Raw genomic sequence first — 20,401 nt, forward strand, 5'->3', positions numbered from 1 at the left:
CATTAATCACCACCTTTTGAAGTTGACACTTTTGCATCAGTATTTCCACACTGTTTATCTTCAACCACATACAAGGGGTTTGGCAGCTTTAGATCAGAAAATGGCCTAAGTAAAGAAAGATCCTACAATGTTTTATCCCAGGCTGTGATCACAAATACAAAAATATCCAAGTCAAAATAAATCAGACATTTATACTGCAAAGGGATGACATATTTCTCTCTACCTTTTTTCCATCATTAATGGTAATTAATGGATATAATAAATGCGCTAATGTGTAAGTGATAATCAGTGGAAAGTAGCATATAACTAAGTTTTTACACAAAGTGTGAGAGTTGGAAAGAAACTTGACCCCTCTGTACCCAGTGACACAACTGCGAGACCATCCATCCAGAACTCACAGGCTGGTTTAGATCCATTGCCAACAGCAGAGACTACTCAGTGGTGGGGCATGCAAGTGGCACCAGGAGGTACTTTTCGGTGCCTGGCATACTGAATTGCTCTGAAGGAAGATACAGCTTGCATTCAGCAGCTGCATCTAGCAGATTAATGAAGCAGGTTTTGTTCTTGCTTTGCTGAGAATCCGCTGCAGCTGCAAAGGACTGCCTGATCACTTCTGCAGACAGATTGTAAGAGCTATGGAAAAGCAGATGATACCAGAAAATGGTCTGGTAAACAAGCTGATCAGTTTTGCTAGACTAAAACCAAGGGCAATTTAGATTAAGATTGCTTCTCTGAACCACCAGAGTGGATATGTGAAGAGAGATGGAGCTGTTTGTACTTCCACTACAAAAGAAAGGATTTGCAGGCTGACTGACAGATCTTTTGAAATGTTCTTTGATAGGGTACAAGCAGCAAAACACAGAAGCTTTAGGAAACACTGTCTCTCCTGAACAATACCGAGGTAAATAAGTCAAAGAAATTTAGCACCAGAGATATGGGCAGGCAATTAATTGAAGGGATAGCGCACAAGCAATTAATTTTTATGAAAAACTTCAAAGTTTCAAGCTGTTATTTTAATTGCTCTTTTAAATCACTAAAATCAGAGAGAATAAAACCGTCTTTCCTCTTTGATAGCACTGGGCAGATTTTCTTACATGTAAATCATATTTGTCATAGATACTCCCCCAAAGACTTTTTTTCCCCCCTATTTCTTTCTCACTCTCTCCTCTCCCTTTCACATGTGTTTTAAAAAAACAAATGCTTATACAAGAAGCCAGGCCCTCCTGCCAGCCACAAGCTTCCATCCCACTCTCATCTTCTCCCATAATATGTCACCTTGTTCTTGTGAAAAATGGTACATTCTCTACAGCGTGGATCGGCATGCTGTAGGAGGAGGAAGGCAGCTCTGAAGCATGCAGCATGCTGGAAATACTGATGTACCCAGCTCAAAATCAGATGACAGAGCTGTGGAAATAAAGCTGCTATGTTCATGAGGGAACAACCCATTTGTTTGGATTTAAATACTCGCTTCTTGTCTAACATTTATTTTCCATGTCGGGAGATTTTTGGTCTCTAGTTTTGAGTGGAGGAAGAAATAAGCTTCTCAAAGCTCTTTCAGTATCCTACTGAGAATATTAAAAAAAAATAGACTATGCAAGATCTGTTTAGATCTTGAATTAACATTTTTCTCAAAACCATCTCCTTGCTTAGTGGAACGGTTTTAAAATAAAATAATCAATTTAACTATTTTTCTTCAAATTGTGTTAGTCTTAGTGGAGAAGAAATTCATCCATTTGCTAAGCTTACATAAGTATCTATTACTTTATTTATTGTTTACAAAAAACCCACAGTTTTTTGTAAATTTTGCTAATTTGGCTCCAACCATTCAACTATTCAGAGATTTTAAGTAAAGCTTGAATCTCTTCTAGTCACACAGAACACCTTCATAGTTTATTAGTGTTAATTAACAAGTAGGAAGACCTGCACGCAGAGCAGTTTCAGTGAATGAACACCAGAAGATGTTCTTTTTTAAAGATCAGTGTGTGCTATCTTACTGATCCTGAGATAGCACTAATTCTGTGCACAACAGACATAAATAAAAAGTTAGAGGAAAAAAAAGTAATAACGTATTTGAAAGAATTATGCAAAGATAAAACGGCAATTTGCAAGTACCTGAAGCCACAGAGAAATACTTTCCATATGAATAGTTTTTTCTCTAGTGCTAGGACTTGTATGGGTGCTGGAGAGATTATACTACTTATTCCTGTAACATCTGTAGGCTTTTTGCAGCAAAACTACAAATGATGGGTGAGTATTTTGGCAGGAGGCTCCTCTCCCACATTACAGTCTCACTCCTTTTTTTGACAGGGGCTGTGTGACAGACTCTGAGAGAAGGAAATCACTCCCCAAGAGATATAGGGCTTACTGCAGCTCCCTGGAGTTCCACTAAAAGGACTACCAAACTCTCACTGCAAAACCAAAAGAAGAGATTAGAAAATAGTCATTATGATGATGAGACCATTAGCAGTACATTTTTTGTAGGAACTTTTCCATAACTTAAGACAGACGTTGCAGCAGAGCTGCTAGATAATCTCTGCATTACTATTGGAAGCTGCCAGTGATTCAAGGAGAAATCAAGAGCCAATTCTCTATAAGAATATGAATGGGGGGTAAAGAAACAGCTCATGTAGCTGACGCCTCTGAGCAGACGTGTTTGTGATTACTCAGGTCTTATCTACTACTCCAAGAAGCATGCTTGTGAAAAGAAGTGCTACAAGCAATGACAAAGAGTCATGAGAAGGGAGATAACAATTCAGAATAAATAAAAAATATGTGTCCCTGTAACAACAATTTGAGTTTATACTAGTTTGCATGCAGTAATTAAAAACTAAGTATCTTTCACTGTTCTGGAGAAGGATGCTTGCATAACTGTTCTCTTCCCTCGCTGAAGAATGAACTTTATTGCCATGGAGTAAAGCTGTAGAAGACTGGAGAATAAAGATGATTTGACCCATCCACTCCTATGACGGAGTATGCTAGCATTATTATACTATTTCCATAAACTGGGAAAAGAATTAAGTCATGCAACAAGCTATTAATGGTGACAGGGCACTACAACTGCAGCAAGTCGTGAGCCATCCAGCATCCTTCACATCCCTCAAAAGAGAAAGGACATGTAAAATCACAGAATCTTAGAAGACACAACGTGGTTTGTTTATCCTTAGTGTGCATGTTACCATCCATGCAGGCACCAAGCTCTGCACATGGGGGAGCCTTATTTAACTTTCTGTGTTTTGACTTTGTATTTATCTTCATCATGCTGTTAAAATAAACAAGTAATATGTGAGGTTTTTTTTGAAAAAATAGACAAAAAAATGTTTGAAATATGCAAGGATTAATATTTAACTAAACTGATTGACTAAACAAAAAGGCAAGTAGTACAGCTTGGCAGCTACCTGTAAAATAACTGTAATTAAGAAAAAAAAATCACTGAGTTAAAAAAAACTACCGAAGGGCATAACTATCTGAGCCATCCTGGTTCAGAGATAGGTTCCATAGGCTCCATGCTGTACAGCAATGCCATTGTGCCCTGTACCTTCTTTTCAGCAGCTCATGAACTACTGTAGTATATGTTGGAGAGGGGCAACCAAAGCATGAGGTGTTCTTAAGGCCCTGCTTGCTCCATATGTGCCAATGCACCAAGATAAAAAGTGAACCCAATAGATGAAGGTGCTCTGAAAACATTATCAATCTCCCCGAAGCACAGCATCCAATCACCTGCTGTGATGGTGCAGACTGGAAACGCTGCCAATGTGCACTGCACTCAGACTGCACACAAAGGGGGAAGCAAACCAGTATCTAAAGCAGACCGAAGTACTGAAAAGTGTTTCAGCTTCAGCTTCCCATCAAGCCACTTGCAGTCATGAAGCCTGCAGACAACAGTGACGTAGTGTTCCCCCAGTTCTATAAGAAAAGCCACTCCATACACTCTGGGAGAACTGCCCAGAGCTTTACACACTTATCAGCATATACAGTTATCAATGCATGGTGACAGCAATTGCAAAACATTATCGCCAGCACTCTCCACAGGAGATGATTAAATATTCTTTATGTCTGGCTCTGGTAGAGTGTGTGTGACTACAGGGCTTGCCCATGAGCCTGTGAACCTGCTTGCCTCAATGCATCCCTGAGCAGCCAGAACTGGACAATGGAACATTGAGAAGAGCTAAGAGATCATACCCTGGGAAAAAAGACCAAAACAAAATGGCCAGGAGCCAGAAGGCTTCAAGGAACAGTGAGAACAGAAGACACACAGTTCACTCTTACCTCCTAATACTCTCCTATAACCTCCAACTGGTTTCAGCTCCTGAAACTGTTCTAGATTTCCAGACTAATAACTACTAACACCTCTCACTTGCAGGTAGTTGACCACTTTTCAAACTTGGGTCAGGCTTTTTCCTTCACAATGTTCCTCAGCAGAATCTCACAGGACATCTTTGTTGCACAAAACCCCACAAACTGGTGTTTGTTTTGAAACTTAGTCTGATTAAATTAATCTGACACCTCCTAACTCATGCATCAGAAAAAAACAAATGCCTAGTGACTCTCCCTATGACATCCATGATTCCGCACACCTTTCTCATCAAACCTCCAAGTTATCTCTTCTCCAAATTCAAATGCACAGAAGCCATTTCATACTTCCACTTATCCTTGATTGTAAAGTGCTAACCTTCTCAACCCCTCATCTCAAACAGGTCTATTAGAACCGTAAACAGTCTTCAATATGTGTGAAAATTCTGGATTTATACTGTGATCGTATAATGGTCTTATCTGCTTTGGTTTTTGTTCCTTTCCTAATAACTCCTGTTTACCTTCCTGGCTGCTGCTGTACGTTAGATCCTTTAATGGAACTATCTACTGTAATACTCAGATCTTGGTCCCAGTGGAGACACCCTCCTTCCAGGTATGCTCAGACTGTTTTCCTTCATGTGCATCATTTAGTATTTATCAACACTGAATTTCACCTGCCATTCTATTTATGTTCCGTGTAGGAGTACATTAAATGGCATGCATCAGAATGTCTGTGGCAGTGAGGCCAAGGACCAACTGGAAAAGTATAAAAAAGTCATAAATCTCATTCACTACCCAGACATAATTCACTGATAGATCATTTCCATCCCATGTGGTGAACAAGAAAGGAGACCACTAGGGAAAAAAGCTGTTGTTTAAAAGCCCCACATAATTATGGCAACACATACATGGGGTAGAAATAAAATTGAGCTACCCAAATTTGAACTGCATGACTCCGAAACTTTAATACAATCTATACCATGACTAATTGCATCATGTTAAAAACCAGCTGATTCAGCTGTTCAAGATGTGGTTTGCAGCCTTGACTTTTCATAACTATTAGAGGTGGGCAGCCTCACTCCAGCTCAGTCTCCTGAGACTCCTCACCACACACTTTTGTCAGATTTGCTGCAGAATATTCTTACTGTTTTTCCATCACCCAGGAGAATAACCTCTTATGCAGAACTACCTTAAACAGCCACACTTCAAATAGACAGATTCGAAACTTAGATCAAGTATTTTAAGTCGCACTAAATCCCTCCAGTCAGCAGACAGCATAGCTGCTTTCCACTTGCAATAGTTCATTTAAGTGTAACTGCTCTTATGTATACCAGCCTAGGATATAAAAAAGGCTCATTTTCAAAATAAAATCCTAAATTTTAAGTGAAAAAAAAAAAAAAAGAAAGATATGATCGAGATGTTTAGCAGATGACATACATGTAAAATATTAGTCATTGAGTGATAGGCTGGACTACAAATACTAAGGACAGAATACAAGAATTCAACTAATAGATAATGAACTGAAAGCATGGAGAAATAAATACAAAGCTGAATTAAGGCATCAAAAAAAGCTATCATTGGTTTTCTTACTGTATAGTTTGGCAATTTCCTTAGAGTCCACTAAACAAAGGCACAAAACTCACATGAGTTTCATGAAGATGTGGTGTGCAGCCCTTTTTTGTTAGGTTTCATTTTTCATTCTAAAAGATACTTCTGAATACATCCTCATCCTTTTCCTTCTTTCAAGTAGATGTGATAATGGTTGCTGGCAGCACCCCATACAGGGTGGTAAATAAACAGCCTACAGGGTGATTTTACTCTGGTGCCAGGTGCCACTTCATCAGCCAAAATTTCCAAACTGCCACAGCAGGAAATGCAACAGGGTGGATGTACCTGAACAGTCTGTCTTAGTCACTCTTAGGGGTCAATTTCACTTTCAATTAAATGAGTTACAAGTACTTTCATACTGGCCACATAACAGGAAGCCAAGTCTCCAATTAACTATGGGTGCTGTACTTCAATGTCCAAACAAAGGGCAGGATTCCAGACTAAAAACACGGGCAGATTAAAGCAGGGGATTGGTTGTTGTTTAGGATTCAGAAGTTAAGAAATACTTCCCTTTTGAGGCCTAGGTATCTTATTGCTATGCCTCTTTCATACAGCACAATCCTCTCACCTGGCGGACTCCCGTGCCCTGCTGCAGCTGTAGCAATAGCAAAAGCAGAAGCAGGAGAAACCGAACAGTGGCTGTTGTCAGCAGTTTGCACTGTAAAGGGAACAGACAGAGAACAAGTTAACAACTTCTACACACCTTTCATGTTTTTTCAAGTTAAGCAATAGTTAAAATCTTCACTAATTTTTATACTTTTTGAACATGTTTTTATTGACTAGACTTTATATGAAGGGAAATACGAATATAACAATGGCATTTGTGATTTAAATTTTATTTCCAGGTTGGTGTAATTAATCTTGTGATGGGAAAAAATGTCTAAGACACTGCCAAGGTGAGGAGTAACCAGACAGGGAAAAAAAAAATACAAAAAAGTTGTTCTAGAAAATTAACCTAAACAAAAAAACACATTAGAGAACTAGGCACATCAGCCACCTTCTGATAACTTTTTTTTTCACATATTTTCCCAGCTCAATGCCTAGGATGAGCACAGTTTTGCACAATTATCAAATTTGTCTGTAAGGAGCAACGCAAATATTGCTTCTGATTAGTACTCAGATAGTAAGGCACCATACCCCAGTTCCAAATCCCAAATCTTGCCATCTCACCATAAATGTACCCAGTAAGACATTACTATTGGTCTAAATCTGAATGGTCTCAGCAACTCATTAACAGTTGAGAAGACTCTGCTGTGTTTTTGTTGTTCTGATCCCAGGCAAGAGATAACTGCCTAGAAATCTGGCTTGCATGAGACAGCAGCATTTTAAGCGTTCATGGACGTAGCACACAGCTCTGCTAATGATTTCAAAGAGCCACGTGAGAGCTATTTGAGGAGCTCCAGCTCTCACTTTCTCTCTTCAATTGAGCAGTTTATTCAAATTTTGGAACGAATAATGTGACACCATCTGTAAATGTTCACCGTTATACAAAGAAACAGACACAGTCACTCCCCCTTGACAATAACGGGTGTTGTGTATTTCACGATTACATATGGTGCCCGAAATATGCCCCCTTAGTAGCTGAAAAAAACCTGTCAAGGTCTTCAGAATTTTGAGAGAATATGACTGATTCAGTATTAGTCTTGAACTTGGACACATCTGCTTCATCATACCAAAATCCCAATACGCTTCCAAGTCTTATTACTATACAAATTAACCAGTGTAATTCACATTCTAGCACCTTTTTATTTTTTAATACCTGAGAAAGAAGGAAAACACAAGCACAACACAGTATTCAAGTATTTTTCTTTTCTAACATCCTTCAAAGATTACAGCTGCAGTATTTAAACTCGTTAAAGCAACTGACTGAAGTAAGAAACATTAGGTTCTCACCTCCTGGTTGACGATAGCGGAGATGACGTGGTGTTGAAGGGGATCTACATGGGGAAAGCTCTGTGGTATCTACTGCTGAGGTGCTTTCAGGAATTGTCCGGTCCACTGACACAGATTCTAGAACTGCTGCTTTAGAAGAGAATAAATTTTAATACTGGAATGATCATTCATAGTTTAGAACTGTTTAGAACTCTTGTACTTATATAAAGAGTATAAATTTTCTCTTAAAATATCATGAGGTCACAGGGAACTATAGTATGGGACTTTAAGATATGCTTTTTTAAAGCAGTCAGGTGAGTTTGTCTTCAATATGGAGTTCCTCTGCAGAGATTATGGAGCATGTGGGTATTCACAACTCTCAGTTTACAAACACCAAAAGACAGAAAGTCTAAAAATTATCACTGTTGAACAATATGAACTGTACAGCATTGATAAAAAACATCAAAGGTGGCTTCACTGAAAGGTAATGTTGAAAAAAGGGCCATTAATTAATAGCACTTAATACCAGTGTCTCAATATGTACCTAAGAGAACTGTATGTCATCTAACACAAAGTTGTTTATATTTAACATGTGCTTTATAGTTTTTTTAAACACTGCTGCTATTTTAAACTTCTGCATTTAGAAGACGCAGCAATAATTATCCTCTGGATGGAGTTAAAGGACTGGCAAAGTTTCATACCAACAACATGGCCATGCAAAAGCTCATAAACAAAGAAGTCCGTGAAAAACAGCAAGTTGTCAGTTTTAAAAATATCTTGGATAAGACTGCACTTTAATTCAGCAGAATATTCAGTGAAACACAGATGCAATAAGGATACTTGAACTCATATGTTTTATATAAGCTGGGGAAAATAACCCTTGTTGGATAATTATGCGTAATCAAAGCCTGCACTGGAGAGCTGATTATTCCATGGACAAGTTCTTCTATCCAACAAATAAAAAAGGAATGGCAGGAATATTACTTCCAAAATGTGGCAAAATAAGCTGCTAAAATGTATCCTACATTTGATATGAATAGCAACTGTGCCGGCAGCATAAGCATTGTATGTATAAAACATATATATGTAAACAAAAGTGATGGGAAAAGACACAAAAATTGGAAGCAAACAACTTTGCAAGTGAGCAAAGAAGGTTGAAATTCCACCATACAAATGGAAAACATTCAAGGACAGCAACAACAACCACCAAGATACTATGACCTAGGGAACAGAATTTGCATGGTTATTTCAGATTTAGAGAAGCCATAGCTGTTTTCTTGGATATCTGGAAGTACCACAGCAATGCTATTAACTGTATTTGGGTGGTGGCTCCTGATTAAATAGAACTGGTCTCCTTACCCAGAAAACTTCAGAAACAAAGAAAGGCACTATGTATGATAGGAAATATACAGATTCCTCTGAATGCTATATGCAGTTGGAGACAAAAGGTCTTTCCCCTGCAGAACAGAACTATCTAGCTGCAAATTCCTCCAAACTCAGTGCAAACTGTTCAGCAGGAGATCCCCAAAGGGACTGGAGGCACTGCACAGACAGCAATTTAGCATTTATATGAGGGTCTTGCCATTTCCAAATGTTCCTCATGCTGCCCAGATGACACTTCTAGCTTTGACAGACTGGAATGCAAAACCTGAATACATGTGCAATAACGCTCAGTGATGACACCAGACCAGAATAAGAGGTTAAGTACCACTACACCTAAGACTGCGTCTATACAATTAATTTTAATGCAGGGACTATATTTCAGGGTATGTTGTGCTGTCACATTGATTTGAATATAGTAGCATTAGTGCACAAGAAAAAAATCTCCAACTCTACAGACTAAATACTGTATTTTCTGTAAGTAAATATTCTGTCAAGCTATTTAATAAAGAATATCCAGCACACAGAAGTATAATGTTGATGTACAACAGACAAGTAACATTTTATGAATGCATTAAAGCACAGGCAAGCATAGAGTTCTACGATGCTAAGGTGCCTAACTTGCCTGTTAAAAAAACTTTTTGTTAAACAACAGACTGCATTCTGTAAATACAATCTCTCTGTATAATATGATTTCAGATTTCTTACCCCAATACTTATTTCAATTTAGCAGTAATGAGTAGACACAATGCTTCAACCATTGTTTGGTAATCTTTTTCTTCTTTCCTCTTGGGTTGTACTGATTTTCAGTGTTACAGTACTTGCAAGTAAAAGTGAGCTACATTTTGGTCAGATTTACAGTTCAAATTTCTCAGACTGTTAAGCCAGATCATGTAAGACCATTTCTAAACATGAATTTTAGAAAAAAAAAACAAAAACAAAATTTCCTTATCTTCTGTTCAGGTAACAATAAAAAAAAAAAATATTTCTATTCCAATTGGGAAGACCATCCGTCCATCGTGAAAGCGCAATGAGAAATAAGCACACACTTGTTGCATCCTGTAAGATTAGAGCTACTTTCTTTCTCTGCCATCTATATGTACAATAATCCTACTCCAGATGCTCACAGTGAGGTTTACATCAATTAACTTTAGACTTCTGGAAGTAGTACCTATTCCAAGGTGCCTTAAACAATCCTTAGAGGAGAACAGGCATTTGAACAGGAGCAATTAATCTATTTTAGACATCTGCCTTCTGGATGGATGAGAAGCAGGTAGTATGAATCTCACCAATGTACCAAGTGCACCAAATAAACTTGATTAGTAATTATATCTTTCTGGAAAAGTAGCCCTATTATGTAAACACGTTGAAGCTGTTAGGTCATTACATCCCTATTTCTTTTTAAGTTAATATTTTACTTCCTGTAGTGATCATACAACTCCAAAATCTTTCGCCTCAGGAAAACAACTAGCATCAAGTATTTCCTTCTGCCTTTCTCCTTAACACTGTGCTGAAATGAATGAACAACACATCACAGTCTCTACTAGAGAAGTAGAAGCAGAATATTTGGTTTCACAACACAACTTAACAGCGATCAGGAGAAAAAAAAATTACATGAGAAACCATATCTCAGCAGTAATCTGATAAAGCTCAAGCCTACCTTAGGGATTATCCTGTTTATGAAAATTAATATTCAGTAATTTGTGGATATATACCTCTTCGAATGCTTCTCCTCAGCTTGTTACAGAGGTCAACACGAGGGTTCTCCAAGCTGTCCTCTATGGAGCCAGGGCTTTGCTCCGGAGAGGAGGGTCCTTTACTAAGGTCCAGCGGTACTTTGCTACCCGTTGGTGGTGGCGAGGTGGCTGGGCTGTAGGTCGAGGTAGGACTGCTCACCACAGATGAAGTAGAGAGGTCAAGGGCACCAATCCTTGAATTCAGTGGTGAAGTCAAAGACAGTTTTCGGGTTCTGACAGGTGAGGAAGTTCTAGAGAGTGACAGTGGAGGAGGAGAAGAAAACTTGCGACACAGATGTGGTGACTTCCCATCAGCCAGGTACTCTCCTCTGTTGTTCTGACTGGTAGCAAAGAATAACTCCAAAGACCTGAAAGTAAGAAACCAAAAAAGCAACAGATGATAACAAACACCAAACAGATTTAAGTGAAAACTCTTACAAACAAATTTTGTGCAAATCTGTCTGGTACTACAAAATACGTTTGACACTTAGTCCTTAAAGCCTGGGCAGACAGTTAGACAGACTTACCTAAAAACTTACATCCTCTTTATAAAGGAAAAATGAGCTTTGTTAGATTAATTATATAATAGAAAATCATGGTTAAAAAAAAAAAAAAAAACAACCCAAAAACCTAACAAGTGACACCATGATAACTCCGTAAGAAACCTATGACAGAAGAGAACAACCCTAGAGCTCACCTGACTGGAATGGAAGTGAAGGGCCGTCTGTATATGTCTGAAAGTTTTTCCAGTACAACAGCTGCAGTAGTAAAGATGCGGTAGGTGTGCAGGAAAGTGTTCAGGAAATCGATGCTTAGGAATCGCAAGTCCGTTAGCCTCTCCAGAAGGCGCTCGACGCTGGCGTAACGGATCTGGGGTACTTTGCAGGAGTTCAGTGTCTTGCTGAAGCAGATATCAATGTCATCTCTATGAAGACGAGCATCAGATCTGTACAAAAAATTGAATTTGGAACATTTTACCGAGGAGTGATTAGAGTACAGATGTGACATCAACCACAGCTGCTCCTGTCAACAAAGAAGCAGCAAATATATATGCATTCTTGTATTTCATCAAGGCAAGAAAACTCTTAATCTGTGGAGGTACCCACTTCCCCTCAGTTATATTCTATGGCATCTGAGCTGTGATCCTATACTGTCTGATACTGTGAACTGAGATTTCAGCGTTTTGAGTCATCATACCATTTCAGGAAAGAGATTTGAAATTATACGCTTTGGGATGTAGAATTAATTCAATTCAATGGAAGTGGAGGGAGAATAATTTGAAAGGTATTTTCCAAATACACATTTTCTTGTTGTTAAATGTCTTATTTAAAAAGAAAACCAAAAAAACTATTTTGTTCATTGGGTAAAAAAGTGCTGCACTTACTTGATCATATGTGGCACTGTGACTTTAGAGTTTTCTTCAAACACTATGGTCATTAAACCATTGCACCTTATATTATCAATACACTGTGAAAATAAACATTGAAAACTGTTAAAACACTGGGTAAGGGCACCTACTACCACAGTTTTCATACTGCTGTAAGCTTAAAGTATGGCTTTTACAGGGTATGGACTGACTGATACAAGGGATTTTTTTAAATAAAAAGCACTGATGCAAAAATTAGAGTGGACATGCTTCTCTAGTCTTCTGCCTTTGATTCGCACATCTGCAAACCCATGCATCTTTATCAGCACACTCAGGGTATTCGGCTCAGCATCCTTTTTTCCACATGATTAAGTAGTTTGAGTTGGAAGTGAAATTTCTTTTGAAGTTCCTTTGAAACTGAACAAAATTAAGCATTGCTAGCATTTTCTGCATGAATGTTAAGCTTGAAAAATCAGTACTGCAAGGAAGTTAGAATATTTTATACATGAACAGACACTCTAATACCTTAACTTTTACACTGTGTAAAAAGACCAAAGAGAAATGGAAACAATTTCTACAAACATATTTGTAAATCCAAATTCAAGTGGAGGTCTTATTGTGAAATACAGCTATAAAGATGCTGCCCAATTAGTTCCCTGCAAAACCCTGTATAAATGTTTTGGGATAGGTATTAGAATCTCCAAAGACACTTCTGGGGTACAGTTGCAGCACATACTATATTAGGAATTCCCAGCTGTCCTGTGGCCAGTAGAAGTGCACAAACTAGGATCCATAAGCTATTCTTCAAGCCTCAAAGCAGCTCAGTGCTGGCAGTGCACAAGGGTAGCTTGAAGCTACTTGTACATCATTACCTTCTGGTTTGTACTTTTAGGTAGTTAAGGTGACACTGCACCACAAGCCTTGCTCTTGGTAGTCAGCAGAGAGTATGCCAGTGGATCAGGCTTGTATGGTATGCAACACGTACCTGCTACCTAATACTACAGGAATCTTGTCTTTTCAATTCTTTTTTCTTATTTGCCATGTATAAATATACAAAATCTATTTCTCTGCATGAATAAACAGGAACTTCCAATATTATAATACACATTTACCTTGACTTCAAGAAGAAAAATAGTCTGTTTGCTTTGCAACATCTCATATCAAAATAAGTCTTGATGTTACATTGGTCAAACAAGATAATCAGAGGCCTCTTCAAGGTTAAAATATCTACATAGCTTTACATTTAAAATACAATTTCTGTAGCTGTATGTATTTTAAATGTATGTATTCAGGCATTTGATTATTTGAAAAATGCAGTTGCAACAATTAAGATTTTATCAATTTGTTGCCTAAAAGCACTAAGAAATACACATGTAATAAAAATATATTACTTCCCTATGTTATTTTTAAATGATGCAAAGAAGCCCTTAGCACCAATCATAAAACTGCATGAGGTAATTCAACATTGATATCCTTGGTCTGCATAGGTTTACTGCTGCTTTTATCACCTCCATCATTGTAGCTCAAAGAATGAATGTAATGGGGATCTAGGGCCAAAGAACAAGAAGCTCAAAGTAGAAAAGGGGAGGCTTCTTCAGCATCATCAAAATCCATGCATTTTGCATAAGAAGTGTATGGTTTGCATGAAGGGAATAGAAATTTAAGAAGCCCCACCAGGAACATAAAGGTAAATATGACTTATATGTCTTCTGCTTGTATAATTTAATAAGATGGAGAATTCTGGACACCAAAACTAATGCTGTGAGTAACAACTATATGTACACCTGTTTTTTTCACCTGCATGGGACAACACGTATTTTTTTTAAAAATTACTTTTTATATGGCCTTTTTGTTAGCATAGTTCCTATGTTCTTGAGGGTTGTAGCCATGGTTAAAAAGGAAAAAATGCTTCTGGGCAGGCAATTCAGTAATTTTTTATGGCACCATTTCTGCTGGCAGTGGGCTCAGTCAGAAACACAGTTTGCTTTTCAAGAGACCTGTGGTCTCAATTGTTTACAAGTTCTCATGCATTATACAAATTTCACCCCGAATTCTCTTTCCCTAGCAGAAGACAGGCGACTTGCTTCTTGTGTTCTCTTCTTCCTTCCTCTCTAGATGGAGTATAAACATTAAGTCAATTGACTTGCTTGTTATTTGTAAACAATGATGCCAGTTCGTGCTCAAATACCTGTGCTGCCTACACAGCATCTTGTGCCCCTTCCTACTCCTTTTTTTTTTCTTTTAAGCTGCTGTTTATCCCCTCAGCACTTCTTGCTTCCTTCCCTTGTAAAGCTACAGAAGCTTTTTCAGCCTTGCATTGCTGACAGATCTCTATTTTCTCAGGCTTTCACTAAAAGATGCTTGTTGTTTGTTGGTCTCCTACCTCTTCAGAATACCCCTGTCTTCAAAAGCTGGGAGATCTTCCCTTCCTCACGGAGGTTTTAAGGGAGAAACCCTCTAACTGTTTCCCTGGCAGTCAGGCCAACCCTTTGCTCTCCCAGCTGCATGCAGATAGCTGTGTTAACCTCTGCCTTGCAAAGCTTCACAGGCTCACAGCTTTCAAGCTAGCTGTGGAGCATTGCAGCTCTTGCCCTACCAACACAGCAGCACTGTTTGGAGTGCTTTTGAGGAGACGACCTCTGGTCTACATGGACTGCAGACGACTTCATGTTTAAATTTATTATTATTTATTAAATTTATTATTATTTAGACTAAAAATGGATTTATTCCTGTCCCATGTTCTGGGTCATTTCTTAAATGGTCTTCCTCACTACCAAATAACTCTAACACTTTTATGTGTCTACAGAGGAATATAGTCTATATCCCTTTGTAAAAAATACTCCAACCAGGATTGCTAGGCAATGAATTTCAGGTCCTATCATACCGTGAGATTTTTAGCTTCATATTTTCATTCCTTCAAAAATGTTAGTCCAAAATAAAGTAACTCAGAATAGTTACTTTTATGCATTTTGTACTCATGATAATGGTATTTCATCTGGAGATGCTGCCAGCAAACTTGAGAAACTCACCAAATTCCACACCAATATTTGTTTAATCAACTATTTCTCTTTAAATTAGTAGATGATAGGACTCAAATTCGGAACTGTGAGAGATCTATACAATTGTTGGTTGCATGCAGAAACAAAACAGCAATGCCCTTAATTGCGATTTGATTAATTCAGAGTCAAGATTTTTCATAGTGCATTCAAATTCTTTCCCCAAACAGATCCTGATAAAAATCTGTTTACTATGTTTTTAGCCAAAAGCACCTTTTTTTTTTTTAATTCCTGACTTTTAATTATTTTAAAATACCATTTTTCTTCATTCACAATAAAGATTCCTGCACGCTGTTGGAATACACGGTAATTATTTATAGCAGCTTGTCTGTATTCTTTTTGCTGGAAAACAGAGCATATTTTATTTTCTCCTTGCATGAGATACGATTATTGTTGTGATACGTATCATTTTCACTCTCAGGACTCTCAGGTGTTTTTTGATCTGTATGAAAGTTATGAACAAGCAAGTGCTACCCTTAAATCAAAATGCTTATCTGGGTGGGCTCTCCTTAGACATAAAAATGACAGCCATTAGTATTATGTTTGTCAACTGACAATTTTGTATTGTATATCCTATCTCTCTCATTGAGAAACACATTTCACTTATGACTCATACACAAAGACAGAATTTTGAAGAAAACAGGTAACAATAAGGGGTTTTCATACGTATCACAGCAAATCAGCCCTCAAGAAATCAACACCTTTTTCTCAGTCTAGTTTTCAGAAATACAGAATAAACCAAAATCCCAATGAAAACAAGATAAAGAATGTATTAAGCTACCTGACTTATATCACTTGTCCATGCTGCTTTCTCCTGTCGTGATGGGGCTAGGAGAACTACAGTAAAGGGAGGCGCATCTGTAGGTTCAACTACAAGCTTGAAATCAAGGTGTCCAAACACCTGTCCAGAACCTTTTGCTTTACAGACAAAAGGGGGAAAAAAAGCCAAAATATGAGACTTCAGACAATAACACAAAGAAAATAATAGTCCATTTTAAAATGGAAGTTACCTTAAAGGAACCCTCTAAGAAAAAGCAAATCCATCCTGGATCCAAAACTCATTTTGGTGTTCCCATATATGAAACACAAAAAATGTTGCAAACATGCAACATTGAGAGTTGCTACATGTTACTTTTAAAAAATATTAAATAAGGCCCAAGTCCTTTTAACATCTCTGCACTGATGTACTCTCAGCATACTAGTAGTATCATTGAAATTAATGAAACTACTTTCACAATTCAAGTGTAAAACTTGCCTAAAACTGCAGGCTGGAAGCCAAAGTGAGTAACAATAACATCGGCTGGGGAATGTGTTCTGTTATTTCATTTGAACAATCTTGCAGTCAAAATCTGTAGGGAGTCCAAGACAAAAACTTTCCACAAATTCTGACAACTCCCTCAACCCCCATGTATTTAAGAAACCCAAATGTCTTCTCCTTGTTTTAAGGAGTACTTTTCCTTTTCCAAGATCCTCTGGGTGAAGTTGTGTACAAAAGTCAGCAAATAATTTGTCATATTCCTTCAACCAGTCTACTCAAAAATACTATGTGGGATGTCAACATCAAGAATAAACATAACAAAACAAACCCTTATTCAAGTCAGCATGCCCATTACTAAAACAACTATTCTACTGAATCAGTTTAATGCTTTATTCCTCTGGTTTCACAAAAGGGGAGAACACATCAATTTGCTCGTATGAAAAATAAATAAAGGGTACCAATTTTAAGAAAGCAGAAACTGTAATTACCACAAACAGCTGAAGTGAACTTACAGTCATCATCACTCGTGTCTGTCTCCTCAATCAGCGTGCACTCTATTAAAGACAGAACACCGCCTGTCTATGAAAATAAAGCACATTTTTCACAAATGTTGACATTTGTTCTCATTTGTCATTACAGTTATTTTTAAACTCTGATATACCTTACACTAAGATTTTGCATTACTCAGAATTCTTAGGAAGATACATCAATTTCATGATGCAATTTTTCTTCAAGAACTAAACCAAGGCAGATTAAAAATAATGTTTTTCATTTATCCAACAAATCAATAATATCCTTAAAATGTATATAAAATTTCTTTCATTTTTACCATATAATTTATCTGACATACATACTTTTTCACAAGTGTCAAAAAAGGTAACTAGAATTTAATCTTCTCCTGAATTTAAATCAAATACATACATGACTTTTTTTAATGTTTGGTTATATGCTATTTACCTTGCAAAACACTTGAACTGCTTTGTGGGTGCAAAGTGAGCAGCATACGAACAGTGTTAATAGCCTCTCAGAAATGTCTTAGTCAAATTAAAATTCGATTCAACATAATCTACTCTGTGAACTACAAATAACTCTTTATTCACAAGCCAACACTATAAAAGCCTGAATCTCAACAACTACAGTGTTCTTATAAGAGCTTTCAATTTAAAAGAATATATTACTCTGGAAAACAGACTTTTAAAATCGATTTTATTAGAGGTCTGGAAAATATTCTTTGGTAATCCCACAGGGTTGCACTGGCTGATTTATGCAAAGAAAATTGACTTGCATTCAGTGCTAGTTTATACAAACAGAGGTGCCAATGTTTTGCTTCTCACCCACAGTTTATTAGAATGACAAGAATCTAGAAAAAAACCTGTAGTTAGTAAGAAGTCTGGCTGAATTCTATTATTTGCCATGAGAAGACAAAACAGTTATGTCATAATGTAAAGTTCATACCTTGAGAAGATGCAGTTTTCCTCCTGAACTTCTTGTACAAATTAAAAAATGTTTTGTGAATAAGAAGCACTGCCTTTCTCCTTCTTTTTTCAAAGATAAAGATCCCAGGCGAACTTTACTAAGTTTTCCCCTCTCAACTGAAGGGACCTGAATAAGGGAACCTGATAATAAAGATGAAAAAGTTACTGTACTATGGTAGTAGTCAGTGAGCAGTCTTTAAAGTGCTAATATATTTAATATTATTTTAATTAATGCAAATTTTCCTTCTATTAATTACTAATAATATACATCATCTTTTAAGCACAAGTCAAACGCAATTTTTGCACAAGTTCTCTTTGTTTTTTATGATAAATTGACTCAAGGGGGAACAGTTCAGGCTAAAACTTACGTGTTATTACACCTTGGGCAAATTCTTGTACACCCTGAACCTACTAATAGCACACAGATCAGAACATTAAGGTGAACAGCAATCCGTGCTTTTGCAGCTGCTCTATTTGCAAAAGTTACACTATTTAGAAGCGAAGGAGACAGAGGATGAAAAGAACAGGGTTTGACGGAGAAGACTTCGTGTGTGCGCGCGTGTGCTCGCGCGCCTGTGTGCAAGAGAGATGGAAATGAAGCCTGTTTCTTCTTAGATTATACTGCATAATTTTCAGTGCTCCACAGCTCATATGAAATGTGTTACCAGTAAAACACTTCTGAACTAAATTGAACCTGGTTACATAACTCTGAATTTGTGCTCTGCAGAACTCCAGGCTGGGGACAGCTTTGCTGCTTTGCCGTTTCATAGCTCAAAGCCAGGCTCTGACCAACTTTTCCAGATTGATACCACCATGTGTATCACTTCCAAATTTGGATCTGGAGTTAATTTTGGTGGTGAAGCGTAATTCCTCTACATATTGAAGGGAAAGATTTTATGATACAATTTGCTGTTACCAGACAAGGCAGCCAAGAGACCTCCTAATCTCATTCCCACACATCTATCCTTACTATCACCCTTACACTGGCTCCTATCTTATTCCAACGTTAGCTAGCTAATAGAGCTAAACTAGCAGGAAACTAATGCTACAAAGACGTTGCTGACTTGGCTCCCTGATACACCTTACTGCAAGGTCAAAAAAAGCACCAGTGAGATGCAAAGGAAGTAACAGCAGCAGATCCACCAGGAGGGGATGGAAATTGGCCTCATTGTTTCAGACACAACAAGATATTGGACTAGTATAGATATATCAAGCTCAAAGTAGTGGCAGCATCTTGATACAATGGAAGCCTGAAAGAATTATCCATGAAATACTAGATTAGCAATTCTTACATTATTAAAAAATTGTTCCAAGTTCACCTACAAAATCTTAAACTATCAACAAGATAAATTAAGGTAACTGAGAAAGTTACTGTTTATCTACATTTTTCTACATTTAGCTCCCCCTGTATATTTAATTAGCTGTAAGTTGTTAGTATATTCAAAACTTACACTGTCTGCAATAGAAAAATATACACCAGTAAATGTGCAACTGAACAGTGTTCTTCAACAGCCAACTCACATTTGAACTAAACGTGTGAGATGTGATTTGTGTCACTGCAACAAAACAGTGGAGTAAAGTTACACTGTAGATATTCGCAAAGGTCTGGAACACTTTTAGGTTCACCTAAACTCTGACCAGAGCCCATAAATACTTACTGGTGGCTGTACATTTTCCCTGGACAAAACAGCCTACCTTCCTCAACTGTGAAAGGGAGGAAGCAGATCATTCCCATGTACTGGAACAGTGACTTTTCCATATTACACCAGTTGCTCTCTAGGTACCACTGCAAGGCCAAGGGGTACATACAAAACAATTCCCAAGCAACCTCCAGTCACAAAATTCCCAGCATCATTTTTCTACTGAAATTCCCTCTACACATTTAGGTTAACAATATTCAACCTGTGTGCTTCATTTCTGCTTTGCTTCTTTGAATAATAGTATCTATGACACATTTACAGATACAGCTTTACAGGTAGCTTTTATTTTACTGTTTTGATTTTCATTAGAATGCTTTCAGGAATACCATACTCTGTTCTGCTAAAATGGGCTGAAGGTTAAATGGTATTCTTGTATGGAGATGAAATGTTATTGTTTAATAAAGTCAATCAAAACATTTTTTTTTTAAAAAGCATAGAAAAGAGAGACTACATTCTCTCTTTCATACACAATATTTTACAGAGAAAAATACATCTTCTACATGTGCTGAACGGCTGTTGCCAAGCAATGACCTCATGCATTCCCATCAAGTTTTTGAGATTAATGAAGCTGGGCATTTGCCCACCGTGATTTCTACTACAGATTTCCTCTTAAGGAAAAAAATGGTCACGACTGGCCAATGTACAGTTGCAAGTGAGGTT

The 20,401-nt window shown here is 37.5% G+C and overlaps 1 protein-coding gene across 1 annotated transcript in view; it reads right to left on the reverse strand.

Moving 5' to 3' along the window:
- The window catches only part of RASGRF2 (Ras protein specific guanine nucleotide releasing factor 2), a gene marked incomplete at both ends in the record, with an annotated part of 125,822 nt that overhangs the window by 39,593 nt on the left and 65,828 nt on the right, over nt 1-20,401 (reverse strand). The window contains 8 exons of the mRNA XM_084278903.1: nt 6,467-6,556; nt 7,792-7,917; nt 10,866-11,254; nt 11,584-11,832; nt 12,271-12,353; nt 16,090-16,226; nt 17,079-17,145; nt 18,022-18,182. Coding sequence (XP_084135029.1) covers nt 6,467-6,556; nt 7,792-7,917; nt 10,866-11,254; nt 11,584-11,832; nt 12,271-12,353; nt 16,090-16,226; nt 17,079-17,145; nt 18,022-18,182 — 1,302 coding nt within the window. The remainder of the gene's footprint in view (nt 1-6,466; nt 6,557-7,791; nt 7,918-10,865; nt 11,255-11,583; nt 11,833-12,270; nt 12,354-16,089; nt 16,227-17,078; nt 17,146-18,021; nt 18,183-20,401) is intronic.

Source organism: Gallinula chloropus (assembly GCF_964237585.1).
Source record: "Gallinula chloropus genome assembly, chromosome: Z".
NCBI classification, from domain to species: Eukaryota; Metazoa; Chordata; class Aves; order Gruiformes; family Rallidae; genus Gallinula; species Gallinula chloropus.